The sequence below is a fragment of the Callorhinchus milii genome, unplaced genomic scaffold, assembly GCF_018977255.1.
Source record: "Callorhinchus milii isolate IMCB2004 unplaced genomic scaffold, IMCB_Cmil_1.0 Scaffold2, whole genome shotgun sequence".
NCBI classification, from domain to species: domain Eukaryota; kingdom Metazoa; phylum Chordata; class Chondrichthyes; order Chimaeriformes; family Callorhinchidae; genus Callorhinchus; species Callorhinchus milii.
The window spans coordinates 12,458,684-12,482,564 of NW_024704743.1; the positions used below are offsets into that span (position 1 = coordinate 12,458,684).

At 42.6% G+C, this 23,881-nt stretch overlaps 1 protein-coding gene across 1 annotated transcript in view; it reads left to right on the top strand.

Annotated features, from left to right (window-relative positions):
• LOC103187036 (5'-AMP-activated protein kinase subunit gamma-2) overlaps positions 1–23,881 on the top strand; it is a gene marked incomplete in the record, with an annotated part of 170,814 nt that overhangs the window by 133,085 nt on the left and 13,848 nt on the right. Inside the window, 5 exon segments of the mRNA XM_042331967.1 lie at positions 10,029–10,087; positions 13,880–13,925; positions 15,290–15,344; positions 15,941–16,067; positions 23,059–23,224. Of these exon segments, the coding sequence (XP_042187901.1) occupies positions 10,029–10,087; positions 13,880–13,925; positions 15,290–15,344; positions 15,941–16,067; positions 23,059–23,224 (453 nt within the window).

Genomic DNA, 23,881 nt, shown 5'->3' on the forward strand with positions numbered 1-23,881 from the left:
AGCATTATTATGTCATATTGTTGCTGTAAGTTTCATTACAGTACAATACATTTATATAGTGCCTTTCACACCAGGAGGAAGTCCCAATGCATTTAACATTCCTGGTTGGGCATCTGAGCTGGGAAGGGAGTCGAGGGATTCTTTGAAAGATGACCTTTTTCACACTCTTGAGCCAAGTTATCCTTTTGTTTTATATAAAGCTTGCTTCGGCATTCATTTGAGCTCGGATCAGTCTCCTGCACCAACGCAAGACACTATGGGCTGAGTGGCCTCCTTCTATGCTGTAAATATATCTGGAGATTCTATTCTTAGACCTCATTTAAAATCTCTGCACTTCATCTTTCTTCAGAGGTTAATGCTCTGAAATTCTTTTGACCGCTGCATTCCTCGAAGATTGTACCCTGCCTCGATGCCTTTTGGGCTTTAGCCTCATAATAATAATAACCCTTGCATTTGATATAACGCTTTTCACGTCGGGAGGACGTCCCAAAGCGCTTCACAGAACACACTGTAAAGTGAATTGACTGTATATTTGTGGGCGAAGGCGGCAGCCAATTGCACACAGCAATGTCCCACAAACAGTTGTAGATTGAAAATGACCAATTTATTATTTTTGGATTTGGAGGGATTATTATTAGGCGTGTGGAGTAAAGAAACTTGCCCAAGGTTTCGCCCTCTGCCTGCCTCATGCATCAATCAGTAAAGTCTGAAGATTGGAAGGGGATGGTTCATTTCAAGTCCACGTGTTCTAAGGCACGCAGCCATTCAGGTGGGTCCTAGGCTCACAATTGAGACCCAGATGTACAAATGTGCCTATTTTTGCAAAGACTACCACATCATTGAAAGCTTGCACATGAAGTTGCATGCCAAACACCAATTTGCAGGCGCCCTAAGAATAACATCGTCGAGACGTCTCAAAGTACTTCACGGATCTAATGTAAAGTGGTGTGACTTCTACAGCTTGTACAGCAATATCTCGCAAACAGCCATGGAGTGAGTGACTAATTTTATTTAGGAAATGGCTAAGATGTTGGGATAATCTCCCTTCACTTTTTGAATAGTGCCATGGGATCTTTAACATATTCCTGCGCAGGCAAATGGAGCCTCGGTTTAATGTCTCATCTAAAGGATGGATGGCACCTCTGATAATCCAGCACATCCTCAACACCGTATAAACGATATGGGTTCCAAGTCCCGCCGGGGTTGAACCCACAACCCTCTGACTCGGAGGTTCTACCAACTGAGCCAAGCTGACACTACTGGGATGGCAATAGCACTGTAGAACTGCTTGGTATAGCACGACCTTGCTCATAGTGCCCTGTGGACCTTTGTTAACCAGTGCTTAAGAAGTGACTGAGCCCTGGTTTGGCAGATCACTGATTGATGTCACTTCCTGCAGGCGCTGCACGGGAAACATCGCTGATGTCACTTCCTGCTCTTAGCACCCGTGCTTCAAATTAACTGATTGCTTGTCTGATTGTTTTATGAGTGGTTGCCGCCGCAGATTAGCTATTGCATTTGCCTATATACAATTTACTTTGTTTCTTATCAATTATATTAAATGTCAGCCTGGTTCAGTTGATAGCACTCTCGCACCTGAGTCAAAGTTGTGGGTTCAAGCCCTACATCGGTACTTTCAGCTCACATTGTGTAGGCTGACACTCCAATGTGCACTACATACTCAGAGAAGCTGTGGTTTGGATGAGATGGTAAACCGTCGTCTTGTCTGCCTGTTGAGGGGACATTAAAGATGCAGTGACACTTTCCAAAAGAGAAGGGAGTTTCTAGGCTGGTGTCTTAGCCAACACATCCTCCAAATGAAATTGGTCACTTATTCATGGCTGTTTGTGGCATATTACTGTTTTCAAACTAGCTGCTGTATTTTGCCCACAAAACACAAGTCAAAACCACTTTACAGTATATTCTGTGAAGCGCTTTGAGATGTTGTTTTAGTCTGATTCAGTGTAACACAATTCCGGTCATGTAAAGAAGTCGCAGTAAAGAACAACAGGTCAGGCAGCACCTATAGGGAAACAAATTATTCAATTCATGATTTCAATAATTTCAGACCATAACAGCTCACCTTCCCCNTCCCCTCTTCTGTGACCATTACTTTTCACTGGTCTGCCTGTCATGTGCAATTCCCCCACCCCCTTTGTTTTGCATCATTAAAACCCCTTTACCCCATCATCCCTTGTCCTCTACCCCATTTTCTCCTTTGTCTTCCTTGCCCTGCTTCCCCCTTCTCCATTAGCCCTTAAAAGCCTCTCCCTACCAACATGCCTCAGTTCTGACGAAGGGTCGTGGACCCGAAATATTGACTCACTTTCCTTTCTCCGTAGCTGCTGCCTGACCTGCTGAGTGTTCCCAGCGACTTCTGTTTTTATTTCAGATTTCTGGCTCGGTGACAGAAAGTAGAGGATAGTGGTGAAGGGTTGTTTTTCAGACTAGAGGGAAGCATACAGGAGTGTCCTCAGGGTTTTAGGTATTAGGTCCACTACTTTTTTTGTTATCTGTGAATGACTTGGGTACAGAGTGCAACATTTTGAAGTTTGCAGGTCACACAAAACTTGGGAGCGTGGTAAATAGTGAGGACTCCTTCTGTGCTGTAATATTCTTTGATTATATGATAACTCCAAACGCCTCTGTTTACCTACTCCACATGCCTATGTCTTCTTACTCCAAAACCCCGGGTCCTCTCGCTTGTGAGGTGAGTGTGCTAACCAATATGCAACAGGACTCCTGATATGATGGGGAGCTAACTGAATAGATCAAGAAGGGAAGGAGTGTGAAATAATTGCTCTTTAAAATGCCTGCAAAGGCACAAATGGCCTTCTTCTGAACTATAAATTTCTGTGGTTCAATGGAACCTGCAATCTTTTCGTCTGTGTGGCATTATCCACAAGACCACCTGTGAACTCTTCCCTGTGTTTTTTAAAACCTCGCACTTTGTGCTGAATAGTTCTGGCTGCATTCTCGAATCACTCCTTATTTTTAAATTACATTCCCCAATTTTCCAATCCTTTGTTGGTATAAACTGGATTAACTTTGTTAATCTTCTTTCTAATTTGTAAAACTTTCCAATGGTCCCTTCAACTTTTCCCTCATAAACATGAGCTTCCTTGAGTTGAGTTATTCGATGCTGCTAAAGGTTCTTCTAAAAGTTTCTTTTCTTTCCTCATGTTGTGGTAACACTCTCTACTCCAGATTTAAGGAAGCATCAATTTAAGATGGTTGGCAAATGAGAAAATGCAACGGTCAGAAAAAGGGTAGGGTGGTCCTAGCTGGACAAGCAGTGGGAAAACTTGCCAAACAGTGCTATCAATGGCAAGCTACGTGTTTTTTTTCTGGTTCAATTCCAGCTTTTACCCCAACACACACACTTGAATTCCGAAGCCTTGAAGTTTCTGCACCTAGATTCTGCACCTGATACTTTCCGGAATTAGATAATTCGGTAATCAGGGAGGTCCTCTTTGTGCGAAAGGCGCTATTACCAAATGTAAGGATTATTTTAATCTTATTCTCCAAATCATTTGTGCTTCAAGTTGTCTTGGAGGCTAATCTAAAGGTGCTTATTTACCATTTGCCTTCATGATAATAAAATATCTGTAACTGTACAGCATCAGAACTTGAAAACATGATCTATCTATTGAGTGCAGCCTAACATCATAAATCCAGGACCAGCAGCCGAAATTGGAAAGTAAAACTGAAGCTCAGTCTGTGACCTCCACATTAAATGTACTTCACATAATGCCGAGTCACATTTCAACCGACTGAGCACAGACAGTGCTGGACTTGAGCCAGCGATGAATGACAACTCCTAATGTGGAGGGAAGGGCAACAGATGGCTTGCCTGCAAGCTTGGGAATGAAAAGTATGGTGTTTGGCATAATTAGTAATAATAATAATAATCCTTGCATTTGATATAGCGCTTTTCACGTCAGGACGTCCCAAAGCGATTCACAGAACACACTGTAAAGTGAATTGACTGTATATTTGTGGGCGAACGCGGCAGCCAATTGCGCACAGCAATGTCCCACAAACAGTCGTAGATTGAAAATGACCAATTTTTTTTATTATTTTTTTTTTTGGAGGGATTATTATTAGGCTCTGTGTGGAGTAAGGAAACTTGCCCAAGGTTTCGCCCTCTGCCTGGAATTGAACTCGGGTCTCTCACTTGCAAAGCGAGTGCTCTAACCACTGAGCTACAGGACTCCACATTTAAAATTCATTAGGTAGAGTTTGCACCCCTTAAAAGGAGAACTCAAATCTATAGCCACTTCTGAAGGATGTCTATACACCACAGGTTTTTTAAAAAGTGTGCTGCAATTATCTGCCTGAATGAGTACAAAGATGGCAACGATGAGGGATCTAAATTTTACAGCCTTTATTCCCTTTGTAACAATATTCATTGTGTGGGTGGATAGACTGGCATAGTGCTGGCTCCTTTCAGATACGTCAAACAGCAGAACAAAAGGAGCATAGGTTCAGGGTTGGCAAAGGCAATTTCAAGACAGAAACCAGGAAGTATTTTGCTCTCCCCTCCCCCCAGGAAAATAACAGCAACAATGTTACATTATGGATTCCCTTAACATAGTGGTTAGCATGCTCGCCTCGCAAGTGAGATGACTCGGGTTCGATTCCCAGGATATATATCACATGCAAGGATTATTTTCATATATATATAAAATATATGTATATATAGTACCTTTCATGTCAGAACGACCTCTCAAAGCAATGACTGGAACTGGTTACCAGGAAGGGTGGTCAAGGCTAGTATTTAAGAACCAGCTTGATGCTGTGGTAGGAGAGTGGGTGTTCTGGAAGGATAAGATCAAATGGGTCGAAGGGTTCTCTTCATCTAAATTTTTCTTTTTATCTTGTGAGGGTTTTATCAAAGGATCAGGATGTGAATCAATGAATGTTACAGCACATTAATGGGCCATTTTTGGCCCATCAATTCTCCACGAGTGTTTCTTCTCCATGTGAATTGAGTTATCTAATACAATTTCATTCTGATATTTAATATTCTTCTCATTTGTGGGAAGAACCCTCTTGGACAAGGTTGGGACTCTTTCCTTTGAGTCCCTAAACTGAGTTCCTGTCTGCATCTTTAGATGGATGTTAAGGATCCTGCGGCGCTATTCAAAAAGAGAAGGGAGTTTTTCCCGGTGTCCTGTCCAACAATCCCATAAATAAAAAGTGGTCACTTATGGCTGTTTGTGGGACATTGCTGTGCACAACTGACTGCCGTTTTTGCCCACAAAATACACAGTCACTGCACTTTACAGTAATATCCTGCATGTGCATTTACCGGCTGCAAGTGCGTGTGTGTGTTGGGTGAAGGGTTAGTGGAATAAATGAAATGAGGGTACAGATTAACAATTTTTTGTGAATACAAATCACTTAAGTTCTGACCTGAAAGCACAGTTTTGCGGGAAAAGGATTTGAAATCACAGGCATTGTCATGCGTAATTGGCATTTGAATACAACATATTTATACCATTAAGCCTAGGTGCTATATTAAATGCAAGGATTATTATTATTACATCTGCTAGCAGCTATCTCATAAATAAAAACTCCCTCTGGTTTTGGACTCACCAACAAGTGGTTTTGGATTCACCAACAAGTGATTAACGTTCACCTTATTGAATCCTTTCATAATGTTAAAATACCTCTGTCGGGTCTCCTCTCAAACATCTCATCTCCAGAGAAATAAAGCTCCAAACTTTCCAAATAGAATTAAGAAATAGCTTGAGACTCAGCCAGCCATCTGAATATTAAATTGCCAGCGACTGTGATTATAAAACTACATTCTTAGCATGTAACAGAATTACTCAAAGCTAAGGCTTTAAATTCTAGAGTGCAATTAATCGTTCCACTTCTGATGTATGCAGATATCAGTGACTGCTTGAGAGTTATAACATTGAAAAAAGACGGATGGTGATTAAAAAGTCAAGATCTGACAGCATATATTCCTCATTGTAAAATGTGACTTTTTTGGGTCAGTCATGTGTCTTAACTCGTGCGGAAACTCATCATCCTCCTTGAGGGTATCCAACCAGACTGAGAGTTCCAAATATGTATGCCACCTAATGTGTGGAAATATCCTGTGTCTGGAATGGACTGCACATTATCTCCTTGGAAGGACGCGCTTGTTTTACTTAATGCTGGAAAGTATTCACAACAACAACAACAAATTACATTTATTTAGCGCCTTTCACTTAGGGAGAATGTCCCACGGCAATGGATAGCGAAAGAATAGAGAAAGGTTTCCACCTGAGCTGGGGTTGGAATCAAGAGGGGTACAGGATGGGAGGATGACTGAAGGGCTTGAGATGGACCTTGAAGGAGGCAAGGGAGGGAGTGAGGTGGAGGTAATCTGGGGTGGAGTTGCAGAGGGTGGGGATAGAAAGGCTGAAGGCCTGATCACCAATGGGAGGGAGCAGTGTGCGTCAACATGGAGGGGCCAGTACCTGCCGAACGGAGGAAGCAGGAAGGTAGGTAAGTAACTGAAGGCTCAGGTTGACAAGAGCTAAGACTTGGGTTAACCAGCTAACACTGTATAGCTTGCCATTGAAAGCATTGTCTGGCAAGCTTCCTGCTGCTTGTCCAGCTAGGACTATCCTACCCATTAGTTCTTTTCCTTGCAGGGTTAATGGGAGCTGAGTGGGAAGGAACTCTACTCTCAGTGCACTGTAAGAGACCTGGGAAACTATGTTAGTATAATCATCCACTTGCAAGAAACCCAGACAACCAGAATTGCTCAGCGCCCAATGCTATTTATATCCTGCAGACAAAATTCACTGGCTCTGCCAGATACCTTAGATAGACTGGGTGAGCATAACTGAGAACAGAAGAGTCTTCTGGTACCACTGCACCAAGATGTTCGATAATTTTGGTTTACGTTCCGGAAACTGCTGGCTGCTTTGCACATTTCCCAATGGTTCAGATGACATTTATCCAGCAAGTCCAAAAAAATAATACTTGCATTTTTAATAATAATCCTTACATGTGATTACATTTGATCCTTACATAGCTCCTTATCACGTTGTTGAGACATCTCAAAGCACTTCACAGAATATACTGTAAAGTGAATTGACTGAATATTTTGTGGGCGAAACACGGCAGCCAATTGCGCACTGCAGTGTCACACAAACAGTTGGGGATTAAGTGACCAAATTATTATGATAAAAGATTACCTAGTAGATTAAATAGGGATCTTAGAAGGATCTTCTTCACACGAGAGGGTGGTGAGAATGTGGAACGGTGTGAGATTGTGGCAAAAAAAAGCATCAACATATTTAAGATAAAGCTTGATGTATATACAAGGGAGATGGGAAGAGAGGGGCTTAAAGCGGGGTGGATTAGAAAATAATTTGGTCACTCAATTCACAAAATACTGTCAATCCACTTTACAGTATATTCTGTGAAGCGCTTTGAGATGCCTCAACGACGTGATAAGGAGCTATATCAAATGCAAGGATTATTATTTTTATGTGAGGGACCAATAAACATGGCAATCAGTAGACTGCTGAATGGTAGGGAGAGGGAGGTCCACAAGTTAGGGGCATAGAATCTGAGGACTTGTCCACTGATGGTGATGGAGGGCAGGGAATGCAGCAAGCCATTTCTAGATGAGTGGAGAAGTGGAGTAGAAGATCAAAGATGCTAGAGCATGAAGGGATTGTTTAGGTAGATGTTAAGGATTCCATGTCTCTATTGGAAAACAGTTTTGGCCAACAATCCCCCAAATAAAATTGATCACTTACTCCATGGCTGTTGGTGGGACATTGCTGTGTACAAATTGGCTGTTCTGTTCACTTAATGCACAGTCACGACACTTTACAACGACAACAACTTGCACTTATATAGTGCCCTCCATGCAGTGTAGTGTCTCAGAGCGCTTAACAGTGGCGGAGCCTGACTCCCAAGCCGGTGAGGGTGGGGGAGGTGACCATAAGCACGATTGAAAAGGAAGGTTTTCAGGTGGGACTTAAAAAAGGGGAGAGGGGGCAAGATGAAGGGATTGAGGGAGAGTGTTCCACAGTTCCAGGGCATAGTGGCTGAATGCGCGACCTCCAATGGTGGAACAGAGGGTACGATGGACAACTAGGAGACTGGTGCCAGTCGAGCTGAGGTGCCGGGTGGTGGAGTGAGGAGGCCGGAGAGGTAGGGAGGTGCCAGGGAGTGAATGGATTTGAACACGAGTGTGAGGATTCCCTGTAACAATGTATCCTTTGAAGTGATTTGAGACTCCTCCCAATATGAAAAGAACTATATTAAATGCAATGATTATTGTAGTAGTTTGAGAAATGTGGCTTCCTTCCCACAACCTCTTTGCCCCTTCAGCACAATCTGTGCTTCTATTTAAGGCTTTGGTTCTGTTCTGCGAAGGCATGCAGTTTAAGAAACTGAACACTGCAAGACTGGATGTTAATCTCATACTGCAGGTCCTAAGTGGTTAAAATTGTTAACATTTAGTCATCAGCCTAGTTTCCATGATAATTTTGTTGGACCTTGTATTATTCTGCCTTTAACATGCTTAAAGTTGAAATTTGTATCTCTTCATTCGCAGCTGGTAGGGCTGTTCATTTTTAATCTCAGTTTATTTTTCAAATACACCACAGAGACATTAAAAATCACATCCAAATGATGTGTGTGTGGGGCGAGGGGGGGAGTTGATTTCTGCACAAAGTTATGTCAGTGGGGGGTTTCTCTGCATGGAGTGCATGCACAACACACAGGAAGTGCTGTCAGTGTATTTCCTGTGTATGTGACAGAAGGGGTGACCAGGCTGGCGGACCTCGTAACACACTAGACTGAGTTTGTAGACCCAAATCATCATGTTAGTATGGGGTTGGCTTGTATTTGCAAATGAAATATACATATCGTAGAAAACCACAGGCAATAAGGCCACACATATGAAATACTTGATTGAAGAAGGGGTCATGAAGGAATTGGAGATCGATTGTAGAGCTCGAAAGTGAAGGGTGGGGGAAGTGAGGAGACATGCGGGTAAGAATAACAGCGACAAAATTACATTTGTATAGAGCCTTTCAAATTGGGAGGATGTCCCAAGGTACTGGACAATGCATGTTTGGGACCCGAGCTGGGGGTCAGGATCGGGGAGGGTGGAGGGCAGTGCCGGAAGGAAAGTGATCGAGGGCATGGTCGGTCTTCAGACGGGTCTTGAAGGAGGCAAGGGGTGGGTGGGCGAGGCAGAGGGACTGGGGGATGGAGTTCCAGTGGGTGGGAGCAGAGTGGCTGAAGACTCGCCTGCCAATGGTGGGGCAGGCAAGGTGGGGGGATGTGAAGCAGGCCGAAGCCCTCTGAGCAGAGGTAGAGGGGAGCAAAACCATAGAGGGCTTTGAAAGTGAGGACCAAGATCTTGAACTGTATCCTCTGTATGATGGGAAGCCAGTGGAGTTGGGTAACGATGGGGGTGATAGGGTCACGGAGCCTAGTGCGGGAGAGGACACGGGCTGCAGAGTTCTGGATGATCTGCAGCCTGTGGATGGAGGAGTTGGGGAGGCCAACAAGCAGGGAGTTATGCATAGTCGAGCCTCGATGTAATGAAAGCATGTATGAGGGTCTCGGGAGCCTGCAGCGTGAGACAATGGTGGAGCCGGGCAATGTTGCGGAGGTGGGGAAAGGCGGACCGGATCATTGGCACGGTTGTGGGATATGATGGACAGTTTCGCGTCAAACAGGACGCCAAAGTTCTGTATTGGCTCAGTGAAATGTTGACATAAAATGTTATAGCACAAAAACAGGCCATCCGTGCTGGGTGGAGTTGATACTCCACATGAGCCTCCACCCATCCTAATCCCCTCTTTTTCCCTTCTCGCTTGTGTATTTTAGTTAAATGCTCCCGGTCAGTCAGCAATGAGCTTTGACTGCCAGGATTCAAACGGCACCAAGTCATTAATTTTATAGGGAACCCTTTTAGACACCAGGGCTTCTGAACCTTCCATAAAAATGATTCGCTTGCTGCTAAGGACACATATGTTTTCTTTTCCCCTTAGGAATGTTAACGATAACAGACTTCATAAACATACTCCACAGATACTACAAGTCACCCATGGTAAGTGCTGCTCATCTTCAAACTTCACTCCAGCAGCTGAGGCTGAAAAAGGAACTAGGTGGTGAAAGACACCTGATGTTAGATCATCAAAACTTGTGAAACTGTCTTTGATTATTGACTGGTCGGAGTGTGTGAACTTTCCTTCCCAGTGGATTGATCCTAAGCTTTTAGAACCGCAGAAATTTACAGTCATTTGGCCCATTATACCCTGTCCGCTGGCTCTCTGAAAGAACAATCATTTCAGCCCCATTTTCATGCCTTTTTCCCAGTTCACATACTCCCAACATCCTCTTGTATGTCCCCCACCCCCTTTCCCACACAATGGTCTGAAGTTTTTTGAGGGACCATTTGATATAGAGCCTTTCATATCAGAAGGATGTCTGAAAGAGCTTCACAGGATATCAGGATATACTGCAAAGTGTAGTGACTGCAGTATTTTGCAGGTGATGTTGGCAGGCAATTTAGGTGTTTCTTTGTCTGTATGGCCACCTCTTCTCTCTCCCTGGTTTGGCATCAAGCTCTGTCACTGTTTAGCACTACAAGCCTCAGTTTAACAGCACTTCCAGCTATGCAATCCCCTACCCCCAGTACTGCATTGGAGTGTTAGTCTAGATTGCGAGGACAGTAAAGGCTGAATCTTTACTTCCTCAAAAGAACAAATTGTAGACTCCCTCAACTTGACTCAGGGGGAAAGCCAAACTTTGCCATGTGTGTTGTGTTCCGTGCTTCTGTATTTTCTCAGCATATTAAATTGCTGCTTGGTTCCTGTCATATAATCCCTAATGAAGGAATCTGCATGACCCAGGGTTCCTGCATGAACATGCAAAATCTTTTTCTCTTTTACAGCACATTGCAATCATACCAGTGCAAGGAAAGGTGCTGTGTTTAGTAATCTAGATTTTATATATAATAATATATATAATAAATAATGCTAAGAATCCTGACTTTTGGTATAGGACCTTATCACATCGTTGATACGTCTCAAAGTGCTTCACAAAATATATTGCGAAATGGATTGACTGTGTATTTGTGGGAAAAACGCAACAGCCAATAGGGCACAGCAAACCATTGTGGATTAAGTGACAAATTATTTTTTTTTGAAAGATTATTAACCATGGTAAGTGATCCGCCAATCGACTAACAACCGGGTTACTACTTACTGCCAGATAAACTGAGGTATTTGGAGTCAGGAAATTTGCCGAAGGTTTCCCCCGCCCAGGAATCAAACTCAGGTCCTCTTACTTGCGAAGCAAAGCACCTCACCCAATATTCTGTAAAGTTTAATGATTGTAATTTGTAGACAAACTATATATAGTTGATGCTGACGTGTGAATGTGCGGTAAATGTGTTTAAGCGATCTGAGACTCTACCCTGCATGAAGGGTGCTGTATATAAATCCAAGTGGTGGTATTTTATACATCTCTTGAATGATACTGTCTCTACAATCCATAAATTCTTGGTCCTTTTCTTTCTCTGAATGAAAATGCTAATGTTAAGTCGGTCTTAAGACCTTTCTTTTCAACCATGCTTTTTGTCACCTCTTCACTCTCCCCTTTTTTCAGCTCCTCCCACCCCCAGCTCGGGCTCCTAGCCGATGTGAAAGGTGCTATGTATATATAAAATTGTTGTCGGATGTGAGGATTATAATTGCAACCAAGACCTTTTTTTTAGAGGTCTTAGTTACAATTATAATACTTACATTTGGTATAGCACCTTATCGTTGTTGAAACGTCTCAATGTCCTTCGCAGGATTCCAGCACTCTCACTTCTGAGTCAGAAGATTGTCCATTTAAGCCCCAAAACATCAGGATTTAAACTCACACAAATCTAGGCTGTCATTTCAATGTAGTGCTGGAGGTTAAACGCCTTCTGGATGTTAAAAATAAAAGCTTCTACATGTAACCATTTAAATACTTTGAGATTACACAACAAAAATAGGTTCAGGATTTCTCTTTGGAGCATGTACGGCATTTACATAGAATTACATAGAACAATACGGCATGGAAACAGGCCATTTAGTCCACTTGGCCCGTGCTAGTGTTTATACTCATGAGCCTAAACTAGGCTAACGCTGTAGTGCAGTGCTGGGAAGGAGCTATCCTTCAGATGAGATGTTAATCCGGGGTGCTGCTTTGTTTGCCTGTTCAGATTATCAAATGTTGATTCTGTGAAGAGCTTTGAGACGTCTCAACAACGTGATGGGGGGGCTATATCATATGCAAGGATTATTATTATAAATGCAAGGATTGTTATTTATCACTGTCATAAAAAGGTGTTTGTAAAATCGTGTAACATTTAAGTAACTTTTAGCAAATTGTCCACGTTTCAGTGAAATGTCCTTGCGTACCTTGCCAAAAAATTCAAGTGTACAGGATTCCCCCCTTCTCTGACAGTATTTTCAGTTCATTTCCAAAGCATTTAGTTAAGTTGAATTCTGTGAACCTGAAGTTTTAAAACTGCATTTTATACTTAGCAGAAGTAATTACTGTATAGTTTTAATATTGTATTATTTGATGGATGTGATTTACTTTGAGGTTTTCATACAGATGCCTGTAGCAGGAATTTTTTTTGTGTAAAGATCTATGAACCTGAAATGAAAATATTAATTGGAGGCAGCGTCGCTTGTTGGATAAATCCATCATTCCTTTGCCATTCCCCTCTGAGTGATGCAGCGTTTTAAGATATTGTTTCTTATCACCATGTGCCTGGTATTTTCCTATGCAACAATGCCTGTAAGAAAGGGAGATCAAAAGTAAAATCCTCCTTTTTTCAGTTTTGTCTGAGTACATTAACTTAATCAGTAATAATTTTTGCATTTGATAGAGTGTCTCAAAGTGCTTCACGTGAAGTACTCTGAAATACAGCACGTGTATTTTGTATATGGAGTCCTGTAGTGTAGTGGTTAGAGCTGGTCACTCAATCCACAACTGTTTGTGGGATATTGCTATGCCCAATTGGCTGCCGTGTTTCGCCCACAAAATATACAGTCAATTCACTTTACAGTATAGCCTGTGAAGCGCTTGGAGACTTTGAAGTGATAAGGAGTATATTGAATGCATGGGTTATTATTATTAAATCGGCAGCCATTTTGCGCACAAATGTCTCACAAACAGCCATGAAGGGAATGACCATTTTTTCTAGGGCATCATTTGCCAGGACATCCAGACAGACTCCCTTCTCTTTTCAAATAGTGCCATTGGATCTTTAACATACACTTGAACAGGCAGATGGGACCTCGGTTTAACCTTTCACTGAAGGACAGAATCTTCCTACGATGCAACGCTCCCTTTAGAACTGCATTGGACTGTCGGCCTAGACTATGAGCTCATATGCCACAGCATTTGAACCTTATTAGGAATATAGGAATTCACAGGACCTTAAAAGACCAATACTGCCTCTCTGAGTGGTTCCAAAATGAATACTTAATTTTGGGCACTGTATCTCTTGTACCCTCAGCTGTCTAATTCCCCCTTATATTTACTGACACAAATCTTCTTCCTCAAATAGTCCATTCCATGCTATTCACGGTTCCCTGTGTTTAAATCAAACCCTCTAAGCTCAAGCTCCCTTGACTGCCCCCTTCATTGTTTGAGTTTGTGACCAGTTTGATTTCCACCTTGAGTCTCAATTTAATGGGTGCAGTTTGCTCATTTGTAATGTGATGTGCTTTTATCATCTGTCCTCGTTGTTGACCCCTTCATTAAAATCGACAGCACAAAGGAATAAACCTATTATGTTAGACCTTAAATAGGTCTGGTACATTTTAATGGCTTGTACATTTTCTTCCATTAGGTACAAATCTATGAACTGGAGGAGCACAAGATTGAATCATGGAGAGGTGAATATAAACAGCTGCTTAATATTGTACAGAGTACATTTCTCCCCTGAAATACATTGGGCATTGATCAGTCTTTTGAAGAGAAATTGCTTGATTGGAAGGCGAGACATGTACAGGTTTAATACAATGTTTTATGTGATACTCATACTTACAGCAGTTTAAGTCCTTATGAAATTACAAAACCTTTATATTGATGAGCTGAGTCAAGGTTGTAATTTTCACAGCTAAAGTCTGTTAACCAATGAAGGTGTCTGCAATACCATTTAGGAATAGGATCTCTTGGACACTGGAAATAGCCATAACAGGACCTTGTATTTTACACTGATTCAGGCTTTATAAAACTGTCGGCAAATGTAATCAGAATTAAATGTAATCAGAAATTCTGATTACAAGATTGGTTTGGATGAAAGGTTTAGAAGATTGGCCCATTTCAGCTCATCCCTCTAGAATATTATTATTAATACTGTCTTCCCATCACAGCGTCAAGCTGTTTTCAAATGAGTCCCAGTGTCTTGGCCTTGAACAACTTTCCTGGCAACCTGTTCCAGTCTGATATTACCCTCCGAGTAAAGAGAAACTTCCTGTTCTCTGTCCCTTTGTGACAGTAAACCTGTCTCATCTTGTTCTACTTTTTAATGCATCATGTCTTCATTTAGCCAGAAAGCTAACTCTCCACTTAATTTTTAAAGGTAAAACTAATCTAAAAGCTACTATGCTCCGCCACCTAATGGTGAGGATGCAGAACAGCTGTGCAGTTGCTTTATTTTAATAATTTCAGTTCATGTTTGTTCATCCAGAGGCACAGTGTCCACCTGTTATCTAATTGAAATATTCCACGGAAGTGATATTATTTGATTAATCAATCAACAAGGCTCCTTATCACGTCTTCGAGACATCTCAAAGCGCTTCACAGAATATACTGTAAAGTCAATTGACTGTTTTGTGGGCAAAACGCAGCAGTCAATTGCACACAGCAGTGTCTCACAAACTTTTGTGGATTAAGTGACCAAATTATTATTATTTTTTAACTAATTATTACCCCCGGAAAAGCAATATGCCAATCAACTAACAACCGGGTTTCTACTTACTGCTAGGTAAACAAGCGTGTGGAGTAAGGAAACTTGCTCAACGTTTCGCCCTTCCGGGAATCAAATCCAAATCGCTTACGAGGCAAGAGCTCTAACCACTAAGCTACAGGACTCTTAATTGGTGGCATAACGGCGTTCGTACATCCAGTGCCTGGAATCCACCTTGGCACACAATGGTTCTGACTTCATAAATGTTCATGTGATCTCTCGGATACTTGTGATACGCGACACCTCTTTTCCACTGTCCCTCACCCGTGCCTTGTTTTTCTTCCTCAGAGCTTTATTTGCAAGAAACATTTAAGCCTTTAGTGAACATATCACCAGATGCAAGGTGGGTAAAATGTGCGGATGAATGTTTATTTTCTTTTAATCTTATTTGTGAAAGGCGCTATACAAATGTAATTTTGTTGTTGTTGTATTGAGGTCAGTATAAAGTCTGCTGACCTGGCTGCGATTAATGAGTTGGTTGATGGTTGGTGGGTTTAGAAATGGAGGCTTTTGTAGTCTGGTCATGTGTGGTCATGAGGTCATATGTGGTCATGAGGTAACATGGACTGGATGAGCCTCTGGCGTTACACCTGATTTGACTCAGGTATATTAAAGAATTGACACTGGCAGATAAATGCAAAAATACAGTCACTACAGTTTACAGTAAATCCTGTAAAGAGCTTTGAGACATCCTCCCAAACTGAAAGATAGTATATATCAAATGTAAGGATTATTATTTACTCAAATGTTCAGAATACTTTATTGGCTCATCATGAACAGCCTCCAGAGGGTGCTATATAAACGCAGGTTGTTGTTTTATGTTACGGCAAGGTTTCACTGGATATATCTCTTGTATTGGTGCTTGATATAAGACTTGTTATGAAGGACTGACATGTTGCTGTGCCCTGCTGTTCTTCACTGAATGTTTGTTCTTTTTAGCCTCTTTGATGCAGTGTATTCACTCATCAAGAACAAAATTCACCGGTTGCCAGTCATCGACCCTATCAGTGGAAACGCACTTTATATCCTCACTCACAAGAGAATCTTAAAGTTCCTGCAGCTTTTTGTAAGTATTGTGTTCTGAAGTACAGGCATGATATAATCAGCTGTGTGTCAGTACAGTATTTGGCTGAATACCTTGTGTGTCGTTCTCAATGTGCTATGTGTGCGTCTGGGTGCACACACCAAAATACATGTAAAACAACCACCCACAAATTACATTTATATAGAGCCTTTCACATCAGGAGGACATCCCAAGGTCCTGACAATCGAGGATTTGCACTTGAGCAGGTGGTGAATTCGGGAGAGTGGGGCCAAGATTGAGTAGGGTGGGGGAAAGATGATCGAAGGCACAGTCAAAGAGGAAGGTCTTTAGACCTCAGACCTTGAAGGAGGCGAGGGAGGGGGTGAGGCGAAAGGATTCCAGGGTGGAGTTCTAGAGAATGGGGCAGAAAGACTGAAAGCCTGACTGCTGATGGTGGGGCTGGCAGGTTGGGGCATGTGAAGCTGACTATTGTCTACCAAGCAAAGGGAGCAGGTAGGTTGGTAGGGTTTAAGAAGGTCACAGAGATAGGGAGGGGCAAGACCGTGGAGGGATTTAAAAGTTATGACAAGGATCTTGAAATGAATCCTTTGAGGGATGGGGAGCCAGCAATCGTGCTGCTGCGTTTGCCTACAAATACATAGCCATTCCACTTCACAGTAAATCCTGTGATGATCCCTTGAGACATCTTTTATCATGTGATAAGGCGCTCTACTAAATGCAAGGATTATTATACCAGTGATTCCATCGATAAATCAAATCAATTCCTATCTGCTCCTGATCAGGTGGTGGATTATAAAAACGGGCACACTTTAAATGTAGCCTTTGTTCTATTTTTACGCCTGTGATTGCAGAGATGTCACTTCATCAACTTTGGAGGTATATTAGTGCATTGATATATGTCTGACTTCTGAATAAAGGCAGTGTGACCACATAGGACTCGAATGATCCTTGATAATCTTGTACAGTTCATGCACTTAGTTGCAGTTTGTTCACAACTATTAATTTCACATGAAATTAGTCAAGACGACCTGATTTGTCAGTGCTGGTATGTACATGCCACACAAACCCTCCTAATCCCCTCCCCCATATCCCGCTCGAAATTGCGGGGGAGTTTTTGACAAATTTTGCAGAAAATTTCAGGGAGATCAATGGTGCTATTGAGGTACATTTTACTGCCAATCTACATTTTTTCACTTTATTGATAAAAACTAAACATGAGGAAATAACACATAATAGATTGTTGCAAAAAAAATATTAATTACTTCTTTAACATAAACTGAGTGGGCCTTTTTTGGAAGGGGTGACGACGACACCAGAGAAGCTACAGGAGCTCACCACCTCCTGCCTCTCAGGGTCGGTACTGCATGTAGACCCAGAGAGAGGCCCACATACAGACACAAAGAGACATACACACTCACAAACACAGAGACGCGCACTCAGAGAGAGAGAGAGAGAGACACACACACTCATAGACACAGACACTCAGAAACACACACGCATATAGAAGAGACGCCCCCAGACACACTTACAAACATACATACATACAGAGGAGAGACACTCACACACAGACACTCAAACATGTGGAGAGAGACATAATCACACACATTCACAACACAAAGAGACACACAGACGCTCACAAACACATGGAGAGACACATTCATACACTCAAACACAAAGACACACACACAGACCTTCACAAACACATGGAGACACCACACACAGACACTCACAAACACAGACAGAGAGACACACACAGACACTCACAATCACATAGAGAGACACACGCAGACACTCACAATCACAAATACACAGACAATCACGGCAGCAGGGCCTCCGAGTGAAACCCATTTGCTGCTTGTGCTGCATCGAGCATGCAAATCTGGAGCCGCTCCACTCACAGTGACGTCAGGTAACCAGCGAGCAGCCTGTGGATCAGAAACTTCATTTATAGCGGGTTTGTAGTGAAGGGTGTTTATATCGGATTCCGCGGGAAAAGTGCCGCCACACTTTTCTATTCGCCCAGCTCAAGACCTTTCTCTTTGACCACGTATCCAGCCATCTTTTCCCATTCCCTCCCCTCCTTCCCCCTCTGAATTCAACCCCCAGCTCGGGTGCAAACCTTGGACGTTTGGATGTCCTCCTGATGTGAAAGGCACTGTATAAATTTGTATTGTACTATATGTGACTTATTAATGGCAGTGATTTTATTATTACTGCTTTTTCACTATGACTAGACCAGGCTCTGTGAACCAATCACCCTCATCCTTACTCGGCTCCATTGGCTCTCCGTCCGCCAGCAGATCAAATTCAAAATTCTCACCCTCACTTCCATGGTCTTAACCCATCCAACCTCTGTATCATCTTCACAAGAAGCACTTCACAGGATATCAAATGCAAGGAATTTGTTTTAGTATTATCTTAATCTCAGTTAATCTATTTGACATTTAGGAGCTGAACTGGCTCCAAGGTGACATGCCTGGCAACGGGCTGTCAGAATGTCAGAGCCTTCTGTGGCAGTCTTGGTGTTCCGGTTCCTGAGCTCGGCAGGTCTGCAGTATTCCAGGGCACTGCTGATGGCAGCACAGCCCAGCCTGGCTCATTGTCAGGACCTGGAAAGGCAGACCAGTCACTGGGGGCAGAGACTCTTCCCACTCAGCTCCCATTAACCCTGCAAGCCAAGCCCCAACGGGTAGGGTGGTCCTAGCTGGACAAGCAGTGGGAAAGCTTGCCAGACAGCAATATCAATGGCAAGCTTTGCTGCTTAACTGGTTAGCCTCCAGCAGTACCCCAACACACAACCTGGGGTCCCCAAGCCAGGGCTCTTGCCAATATGACCGATGCTCTATCAGCTTGTCTGGCAGACATCAGGGTCTGGATGAGTGCAAACTTCCTGCAGCTGAATATGGACAAGACGGAAGCCATAGCTCCCGGCGACGTCTTCACTCCTGCAGATCTGAACTCCCTGGGCTCTCCCTCACGCTCACTGAACCAGTGTGCATTCTAGGCGCCGGTTCGACCCCCAGCTGTCCTTCCTTCTCCACATCTGGTCCCTGACCAGACCACCTTCCTCTACCTCCACCACATTGCCCACCTCCCACCGTACCTTAACCCAAATGCTTCAGAAACCCTCGTGCATGTGTTTTGTCACCTCCCGCAAGGATTACTCAAACGCATTCCTCGCCAGTCTCTCCAGTTCCACTATTCTAAAATCCAGCTCATTTAGAACTCTGCTGCCTGCATTACTGATCCCGACCAAACTCTGTACCCCCACCTCACTTGTTTTGGCTCCCCATCATGGATCGACTTCAAGAACCTCACACTTGTGTTCAAATCCCTTCACTTCCTGGCACCTCTCTACCTCTCCGACCTCCTCACTCCCCAATCCACCACCCGACACCTCCACATGACTGGCACCAGCCTCCTCTTTGTCCCTCGAATCCTCCACTCCACAATTAATGATCGCACATTCAGCCCCGAAATTCTGGAACACTCTCCCTCATTGCCTTGCCCACTTTCCCCTTTTTCAAGTCCTGTATGAAAACCTTCCTTTTTTAATCGTGCTTCCGGTCACCTCCCCCCCATCACACACCCCCGGAGTCGCTCGTAGTCAGGCTTTGCCACAGTTGCTACCCTGCGTGGAGGATGCTATATAAGTGAAAGTTGTTGTCGTTCCGGAATTAGGTAAGTGGGATGTGTCCTTCCAGGGAGAGAGTGCACATTCCATTCCAGCAATCTATCGCTGGGTGTTGTGTATGGGTTAAGCATAGGTTTTCGCATGTGTCAGACATCCGGCTGACCAAAAAAAATAACATTTATGGAAAGCAGGAACAAGCTCAATGGTGTTGTCATGTCATTTCCATTTAAATGACCAAGTAGAACTTACCCTACACATAACCATTCTGACAGTAGAGGGTTTCACTTTTTTTTAGTACAAAATGGAATTAATTTCCAGAAAATAATGTACGTTTGTATTGTAATTAATGTGACTTTCTTGGAATTACCCACATACTGAGCAAAAAACAGTCCTTTATTCAGTTCTTACTAAACAAAATGTGTGTAGATTTTTAAAAGAAATTAATTGGTGTTCAGAAAATGATTAATAATTAACGGACATGAACATTTTACAGGTACTTTTAATTATTCTCGTTACAATCTAGTGTTACCAAATTCACAACATTCATCTTCAGTCTAATTAAAGATATATGCGAAAGGTTTTATTGCGACACTATAGTAATTCCCCTGGTACTAGAGACAAAGCACCTACTCACTGCGTACAGTTTGCATACAGTTCACTGCAGAGGAGACCCACGAGAATGATCCCCAGTGTTATAGGAATGAGCTTTGATCTGGGCCAATAAAAAAATGTGGAAATATTTGCCCAAAATTATGGGGCATTTGGCACATTTTGCAGGTTGATTGATGCTAGTGAGAGATGCATTTTATAATAATAATTATCCTTGCATTTGATATAGCGCCTTGTCACATCTTCGAGGTGTCTCAAAGCACTTCACAGAATATACCGTAAAGTGAGTTGACTGTATATTTTGTGGCGAAATGCGACAGCCAATTCCACACAGCAGTGTCCCACAAACAGTTGTAGATTGAGTGACCAATTTATTATTATTACTTTTTTGAAGGAATTATTACCCCAGAAAAGCAATCTGCCAATCGACTAACAACCAGGTTCCTACTTACTGCTAGGTAAACAGGTACGTGGAGTAAGGAAACTTGCCCAACCTTTTCACCCTGCCTGGAATCGAACTAAAGTCTCTCACTTGTGAGGCGAGTGCTCTAACCATTGAGCTGCAGGACTCCACATGAGGTGACTCCATTTTGTGAAACAACCCGGATTAAAACTATAGGCATATATTTCCTGAACATGTAGTTATGTTTAAAATACTAAAATGTTAATTTGAATAGTACAGCACTTAGCAAGAATTTGTCGCAGGAGCTCAGTTTAGGCCACAGGTGCCGGGCAAAGCCAATTTCCTGCTCGCGCCGCTTCTGCAATCACAACACTCCCTGCGTTACGCACATGTGACTGGAGCCGCTTTACCCTCAGTAGCAGCGTCGAGCAAACAGCACGAGAGGATCGGGGTCTAGCACACTGTGCGTACAGGTGTGTAGCTGGGTCTACCACACCATGTGTACAGGTGTGTAGTGGGGCCTAGCACACTGTACAGGTGTGTAGCAGGACCTAACACACTGTGTACAGGTGTGTAGCAGGGCCTAGCACACTGTGTGAAGAGGTGTGTAGCGGGACCTAGCACACTGTGTGTACAAGTGTGTAGCGGGGCCTAGCACACTGTGTACAGGTTTCTAACAGGACCTAGCACACTGTGTGTACAGGTGTGAGTGGGGCCCATCACACGTGTGTACAGGTTTGTAGTGGGAGGGGAGTGTTTGCAGTGCATTTATGGCAGAGGAGGGAGCTTGCAGTGGCTTCCATGGAAAAAGTGTAGCTGCACTTTTCTATCGGCACAGACTATAAGCAATAATTAGACAGCCTTTCTTCAGTCTCGAAAGGTGATGTCTCAAAGGGACCTTATAGAGGTGTAAAAAAGTTAAAATGGGATTCAAAATATAGGCCCAGACATCACTTGATGATGCACCAAGACTTTAGAGTTATAAAGGGCAATCACAGGACAGACATCAGGAAGTGTTTCTTTCCTCAGGGTAGTTAATGCCTGGAACAGATTGCCTGGAAGAGAGGTTGAGGCCAGGACACTGGACTCATTTAAAGATGATACTGTGCTAAGACAACTGTAGAGTGGCTGTTCTTCCAGGGGATACTGCTGGAATTAACAAGCTTCCCACTGCCTCACCAGAAATCATCTAATAAGTGGATGTTTACAAGCAATTCTTCCAGAATGCAATTAAATAGATTAAAGGGCCTTTTCAATCCAAACTAATCTTCTGATCTCTGGGCCAACTGCTTGTAAAAATCCACTTATTAGATGATTTCCTGTGAGGCAGTGGGAAGCTTGTTAATTCTAGCAGTATCCCCTAATACACACTCTAGGGTCTCCATTCTTTGGCTCTGGCCAACCTGCATCTAATACTCTTTCGGAATTAGATAAGCAGGGTGCGTCCCTCCAAGGAGAGATTGCGCCTTCCATTTCCGGACACAGAAATGTCTATGTTGTGTAGATGGCATGCATATGTGGAGCTCTGACTGGTTTAGAGACTGCTAAGCAGGTGATGGTCGTCCACAAGTCTCAGAAACACCTGGCTGACCACTGTAACACAAATCAAGAGACCGTGGAAGAACTAATCCGTTCTGAGTTCAGAGTTCTTTATTTTACCATCAAAAATCACGTCAAAAAATTGCTGGGATTTTTGTTTTTGCTGATGTATTTAGCAGTAGATTTCAAAACTCAACCAACAGTATGGTTCAACAATTAATAGATTTAGAATGATAACAAAAATGTGATTCTTATAAGTAAGGAATGTCACTTTAAAATTAGCCTCCATCCAAATGTTAGATGAACAGAGACTGGTATGTGTCTCGCTTTATATTGGAAGCTACTATTCATGTAATTTTATTTCAATTGTGCAATGTATATCAGCAGAAAATGTTAGTATAGTTATAATAACAATAATCCTTGCATTTGATATAGTGTCTTTCGGGGGGATGTCTTAAAATGCTTCATATGATTTACAGTATAGTTACTGTGTATTTTATAAGTAAGCAATTTGTGCACAGCAATGTCCCACATAACAGCTCAGTGAATAACCAATTTCATCTGAAGGATTGATCACCGGATGGCACACCGCCAATGCAAAGAGCTCCAAGACATTATTCTACATGAAAGACGCTAGATAATATATGTTCTTGTTGTTGCCATTTAACTCATTGCTGTTTGTGGGATGTTACTGTTGTACAAAAGATGCTATGTTTGCTTATATCACCATAATTATACTTCAACATAACTCGCTCGCTGCATGAAAAACTTTGAAACAATCAGAATGAGAAGGCGAGAAGTCCATTTATTATTGTCATTCATTCTAGATCTCTGAGATGCCAAAGCCTGCCTTTATGAAGAAAACACTGGAGGAACTGGGGATAGGAACGTACCTTAATATTGCCTTTATCCATCCAAACACTCCTATTATAAAAGCCCTGAGTATATTTGTGGAAAGGAGGGTTTCTGCCTTGCCCGTTGTGGATGTATCAGGTTGGTGAATCTTAATGTTGTGCGTGATGTAGACATGCAGTGCTATAAATGATATTCTGAACAAAATAATTATGCATCAATATCCAGGATTATTTTACATTATTTTATACTATTATTTGATCATCTTTTTCCAGGAAGCATGCCAAGTATCTGTGTACCTATCACCCAGTATCAATCCTAGTCAAGCGAAGCAGCTTTTTGTGCATATGGGGAAAATTTCTTACCAGCAGAGAGTGCCAAACATAACTTCTTCATAATCATCCCACAAATAACTGGTCTATCTGGCGGGCCGCATCCGATTTCATAACCCGTTTACGTTATGTTTCTGGTACGGAAACACAAAAATATTGCTTTTAAGTGGTGTAAAGATGTTTCTCAAATAGAGCATCTGGCCCTCAGCACCCAAAAGGTTGGACTACCCAGGGATAGGCCTTGTCATTTCTTTAAATCATTTCATTCACTCAATGCAGTATTAAGGGTATGCTGCATTATCAGAGGTACCGTCCTACGAATAAGACGTTAAACTGAGGTGCCGTCTGTGTGTTCAGGTTTACATTAAAGATCCAGTGCACTACTTGAAAAGAGGACTGTCCTGGACAATAATCTCCCAGATAAAATTAGTCATTCACTTCATGGCTGTTTGTGGAACATTGTTGT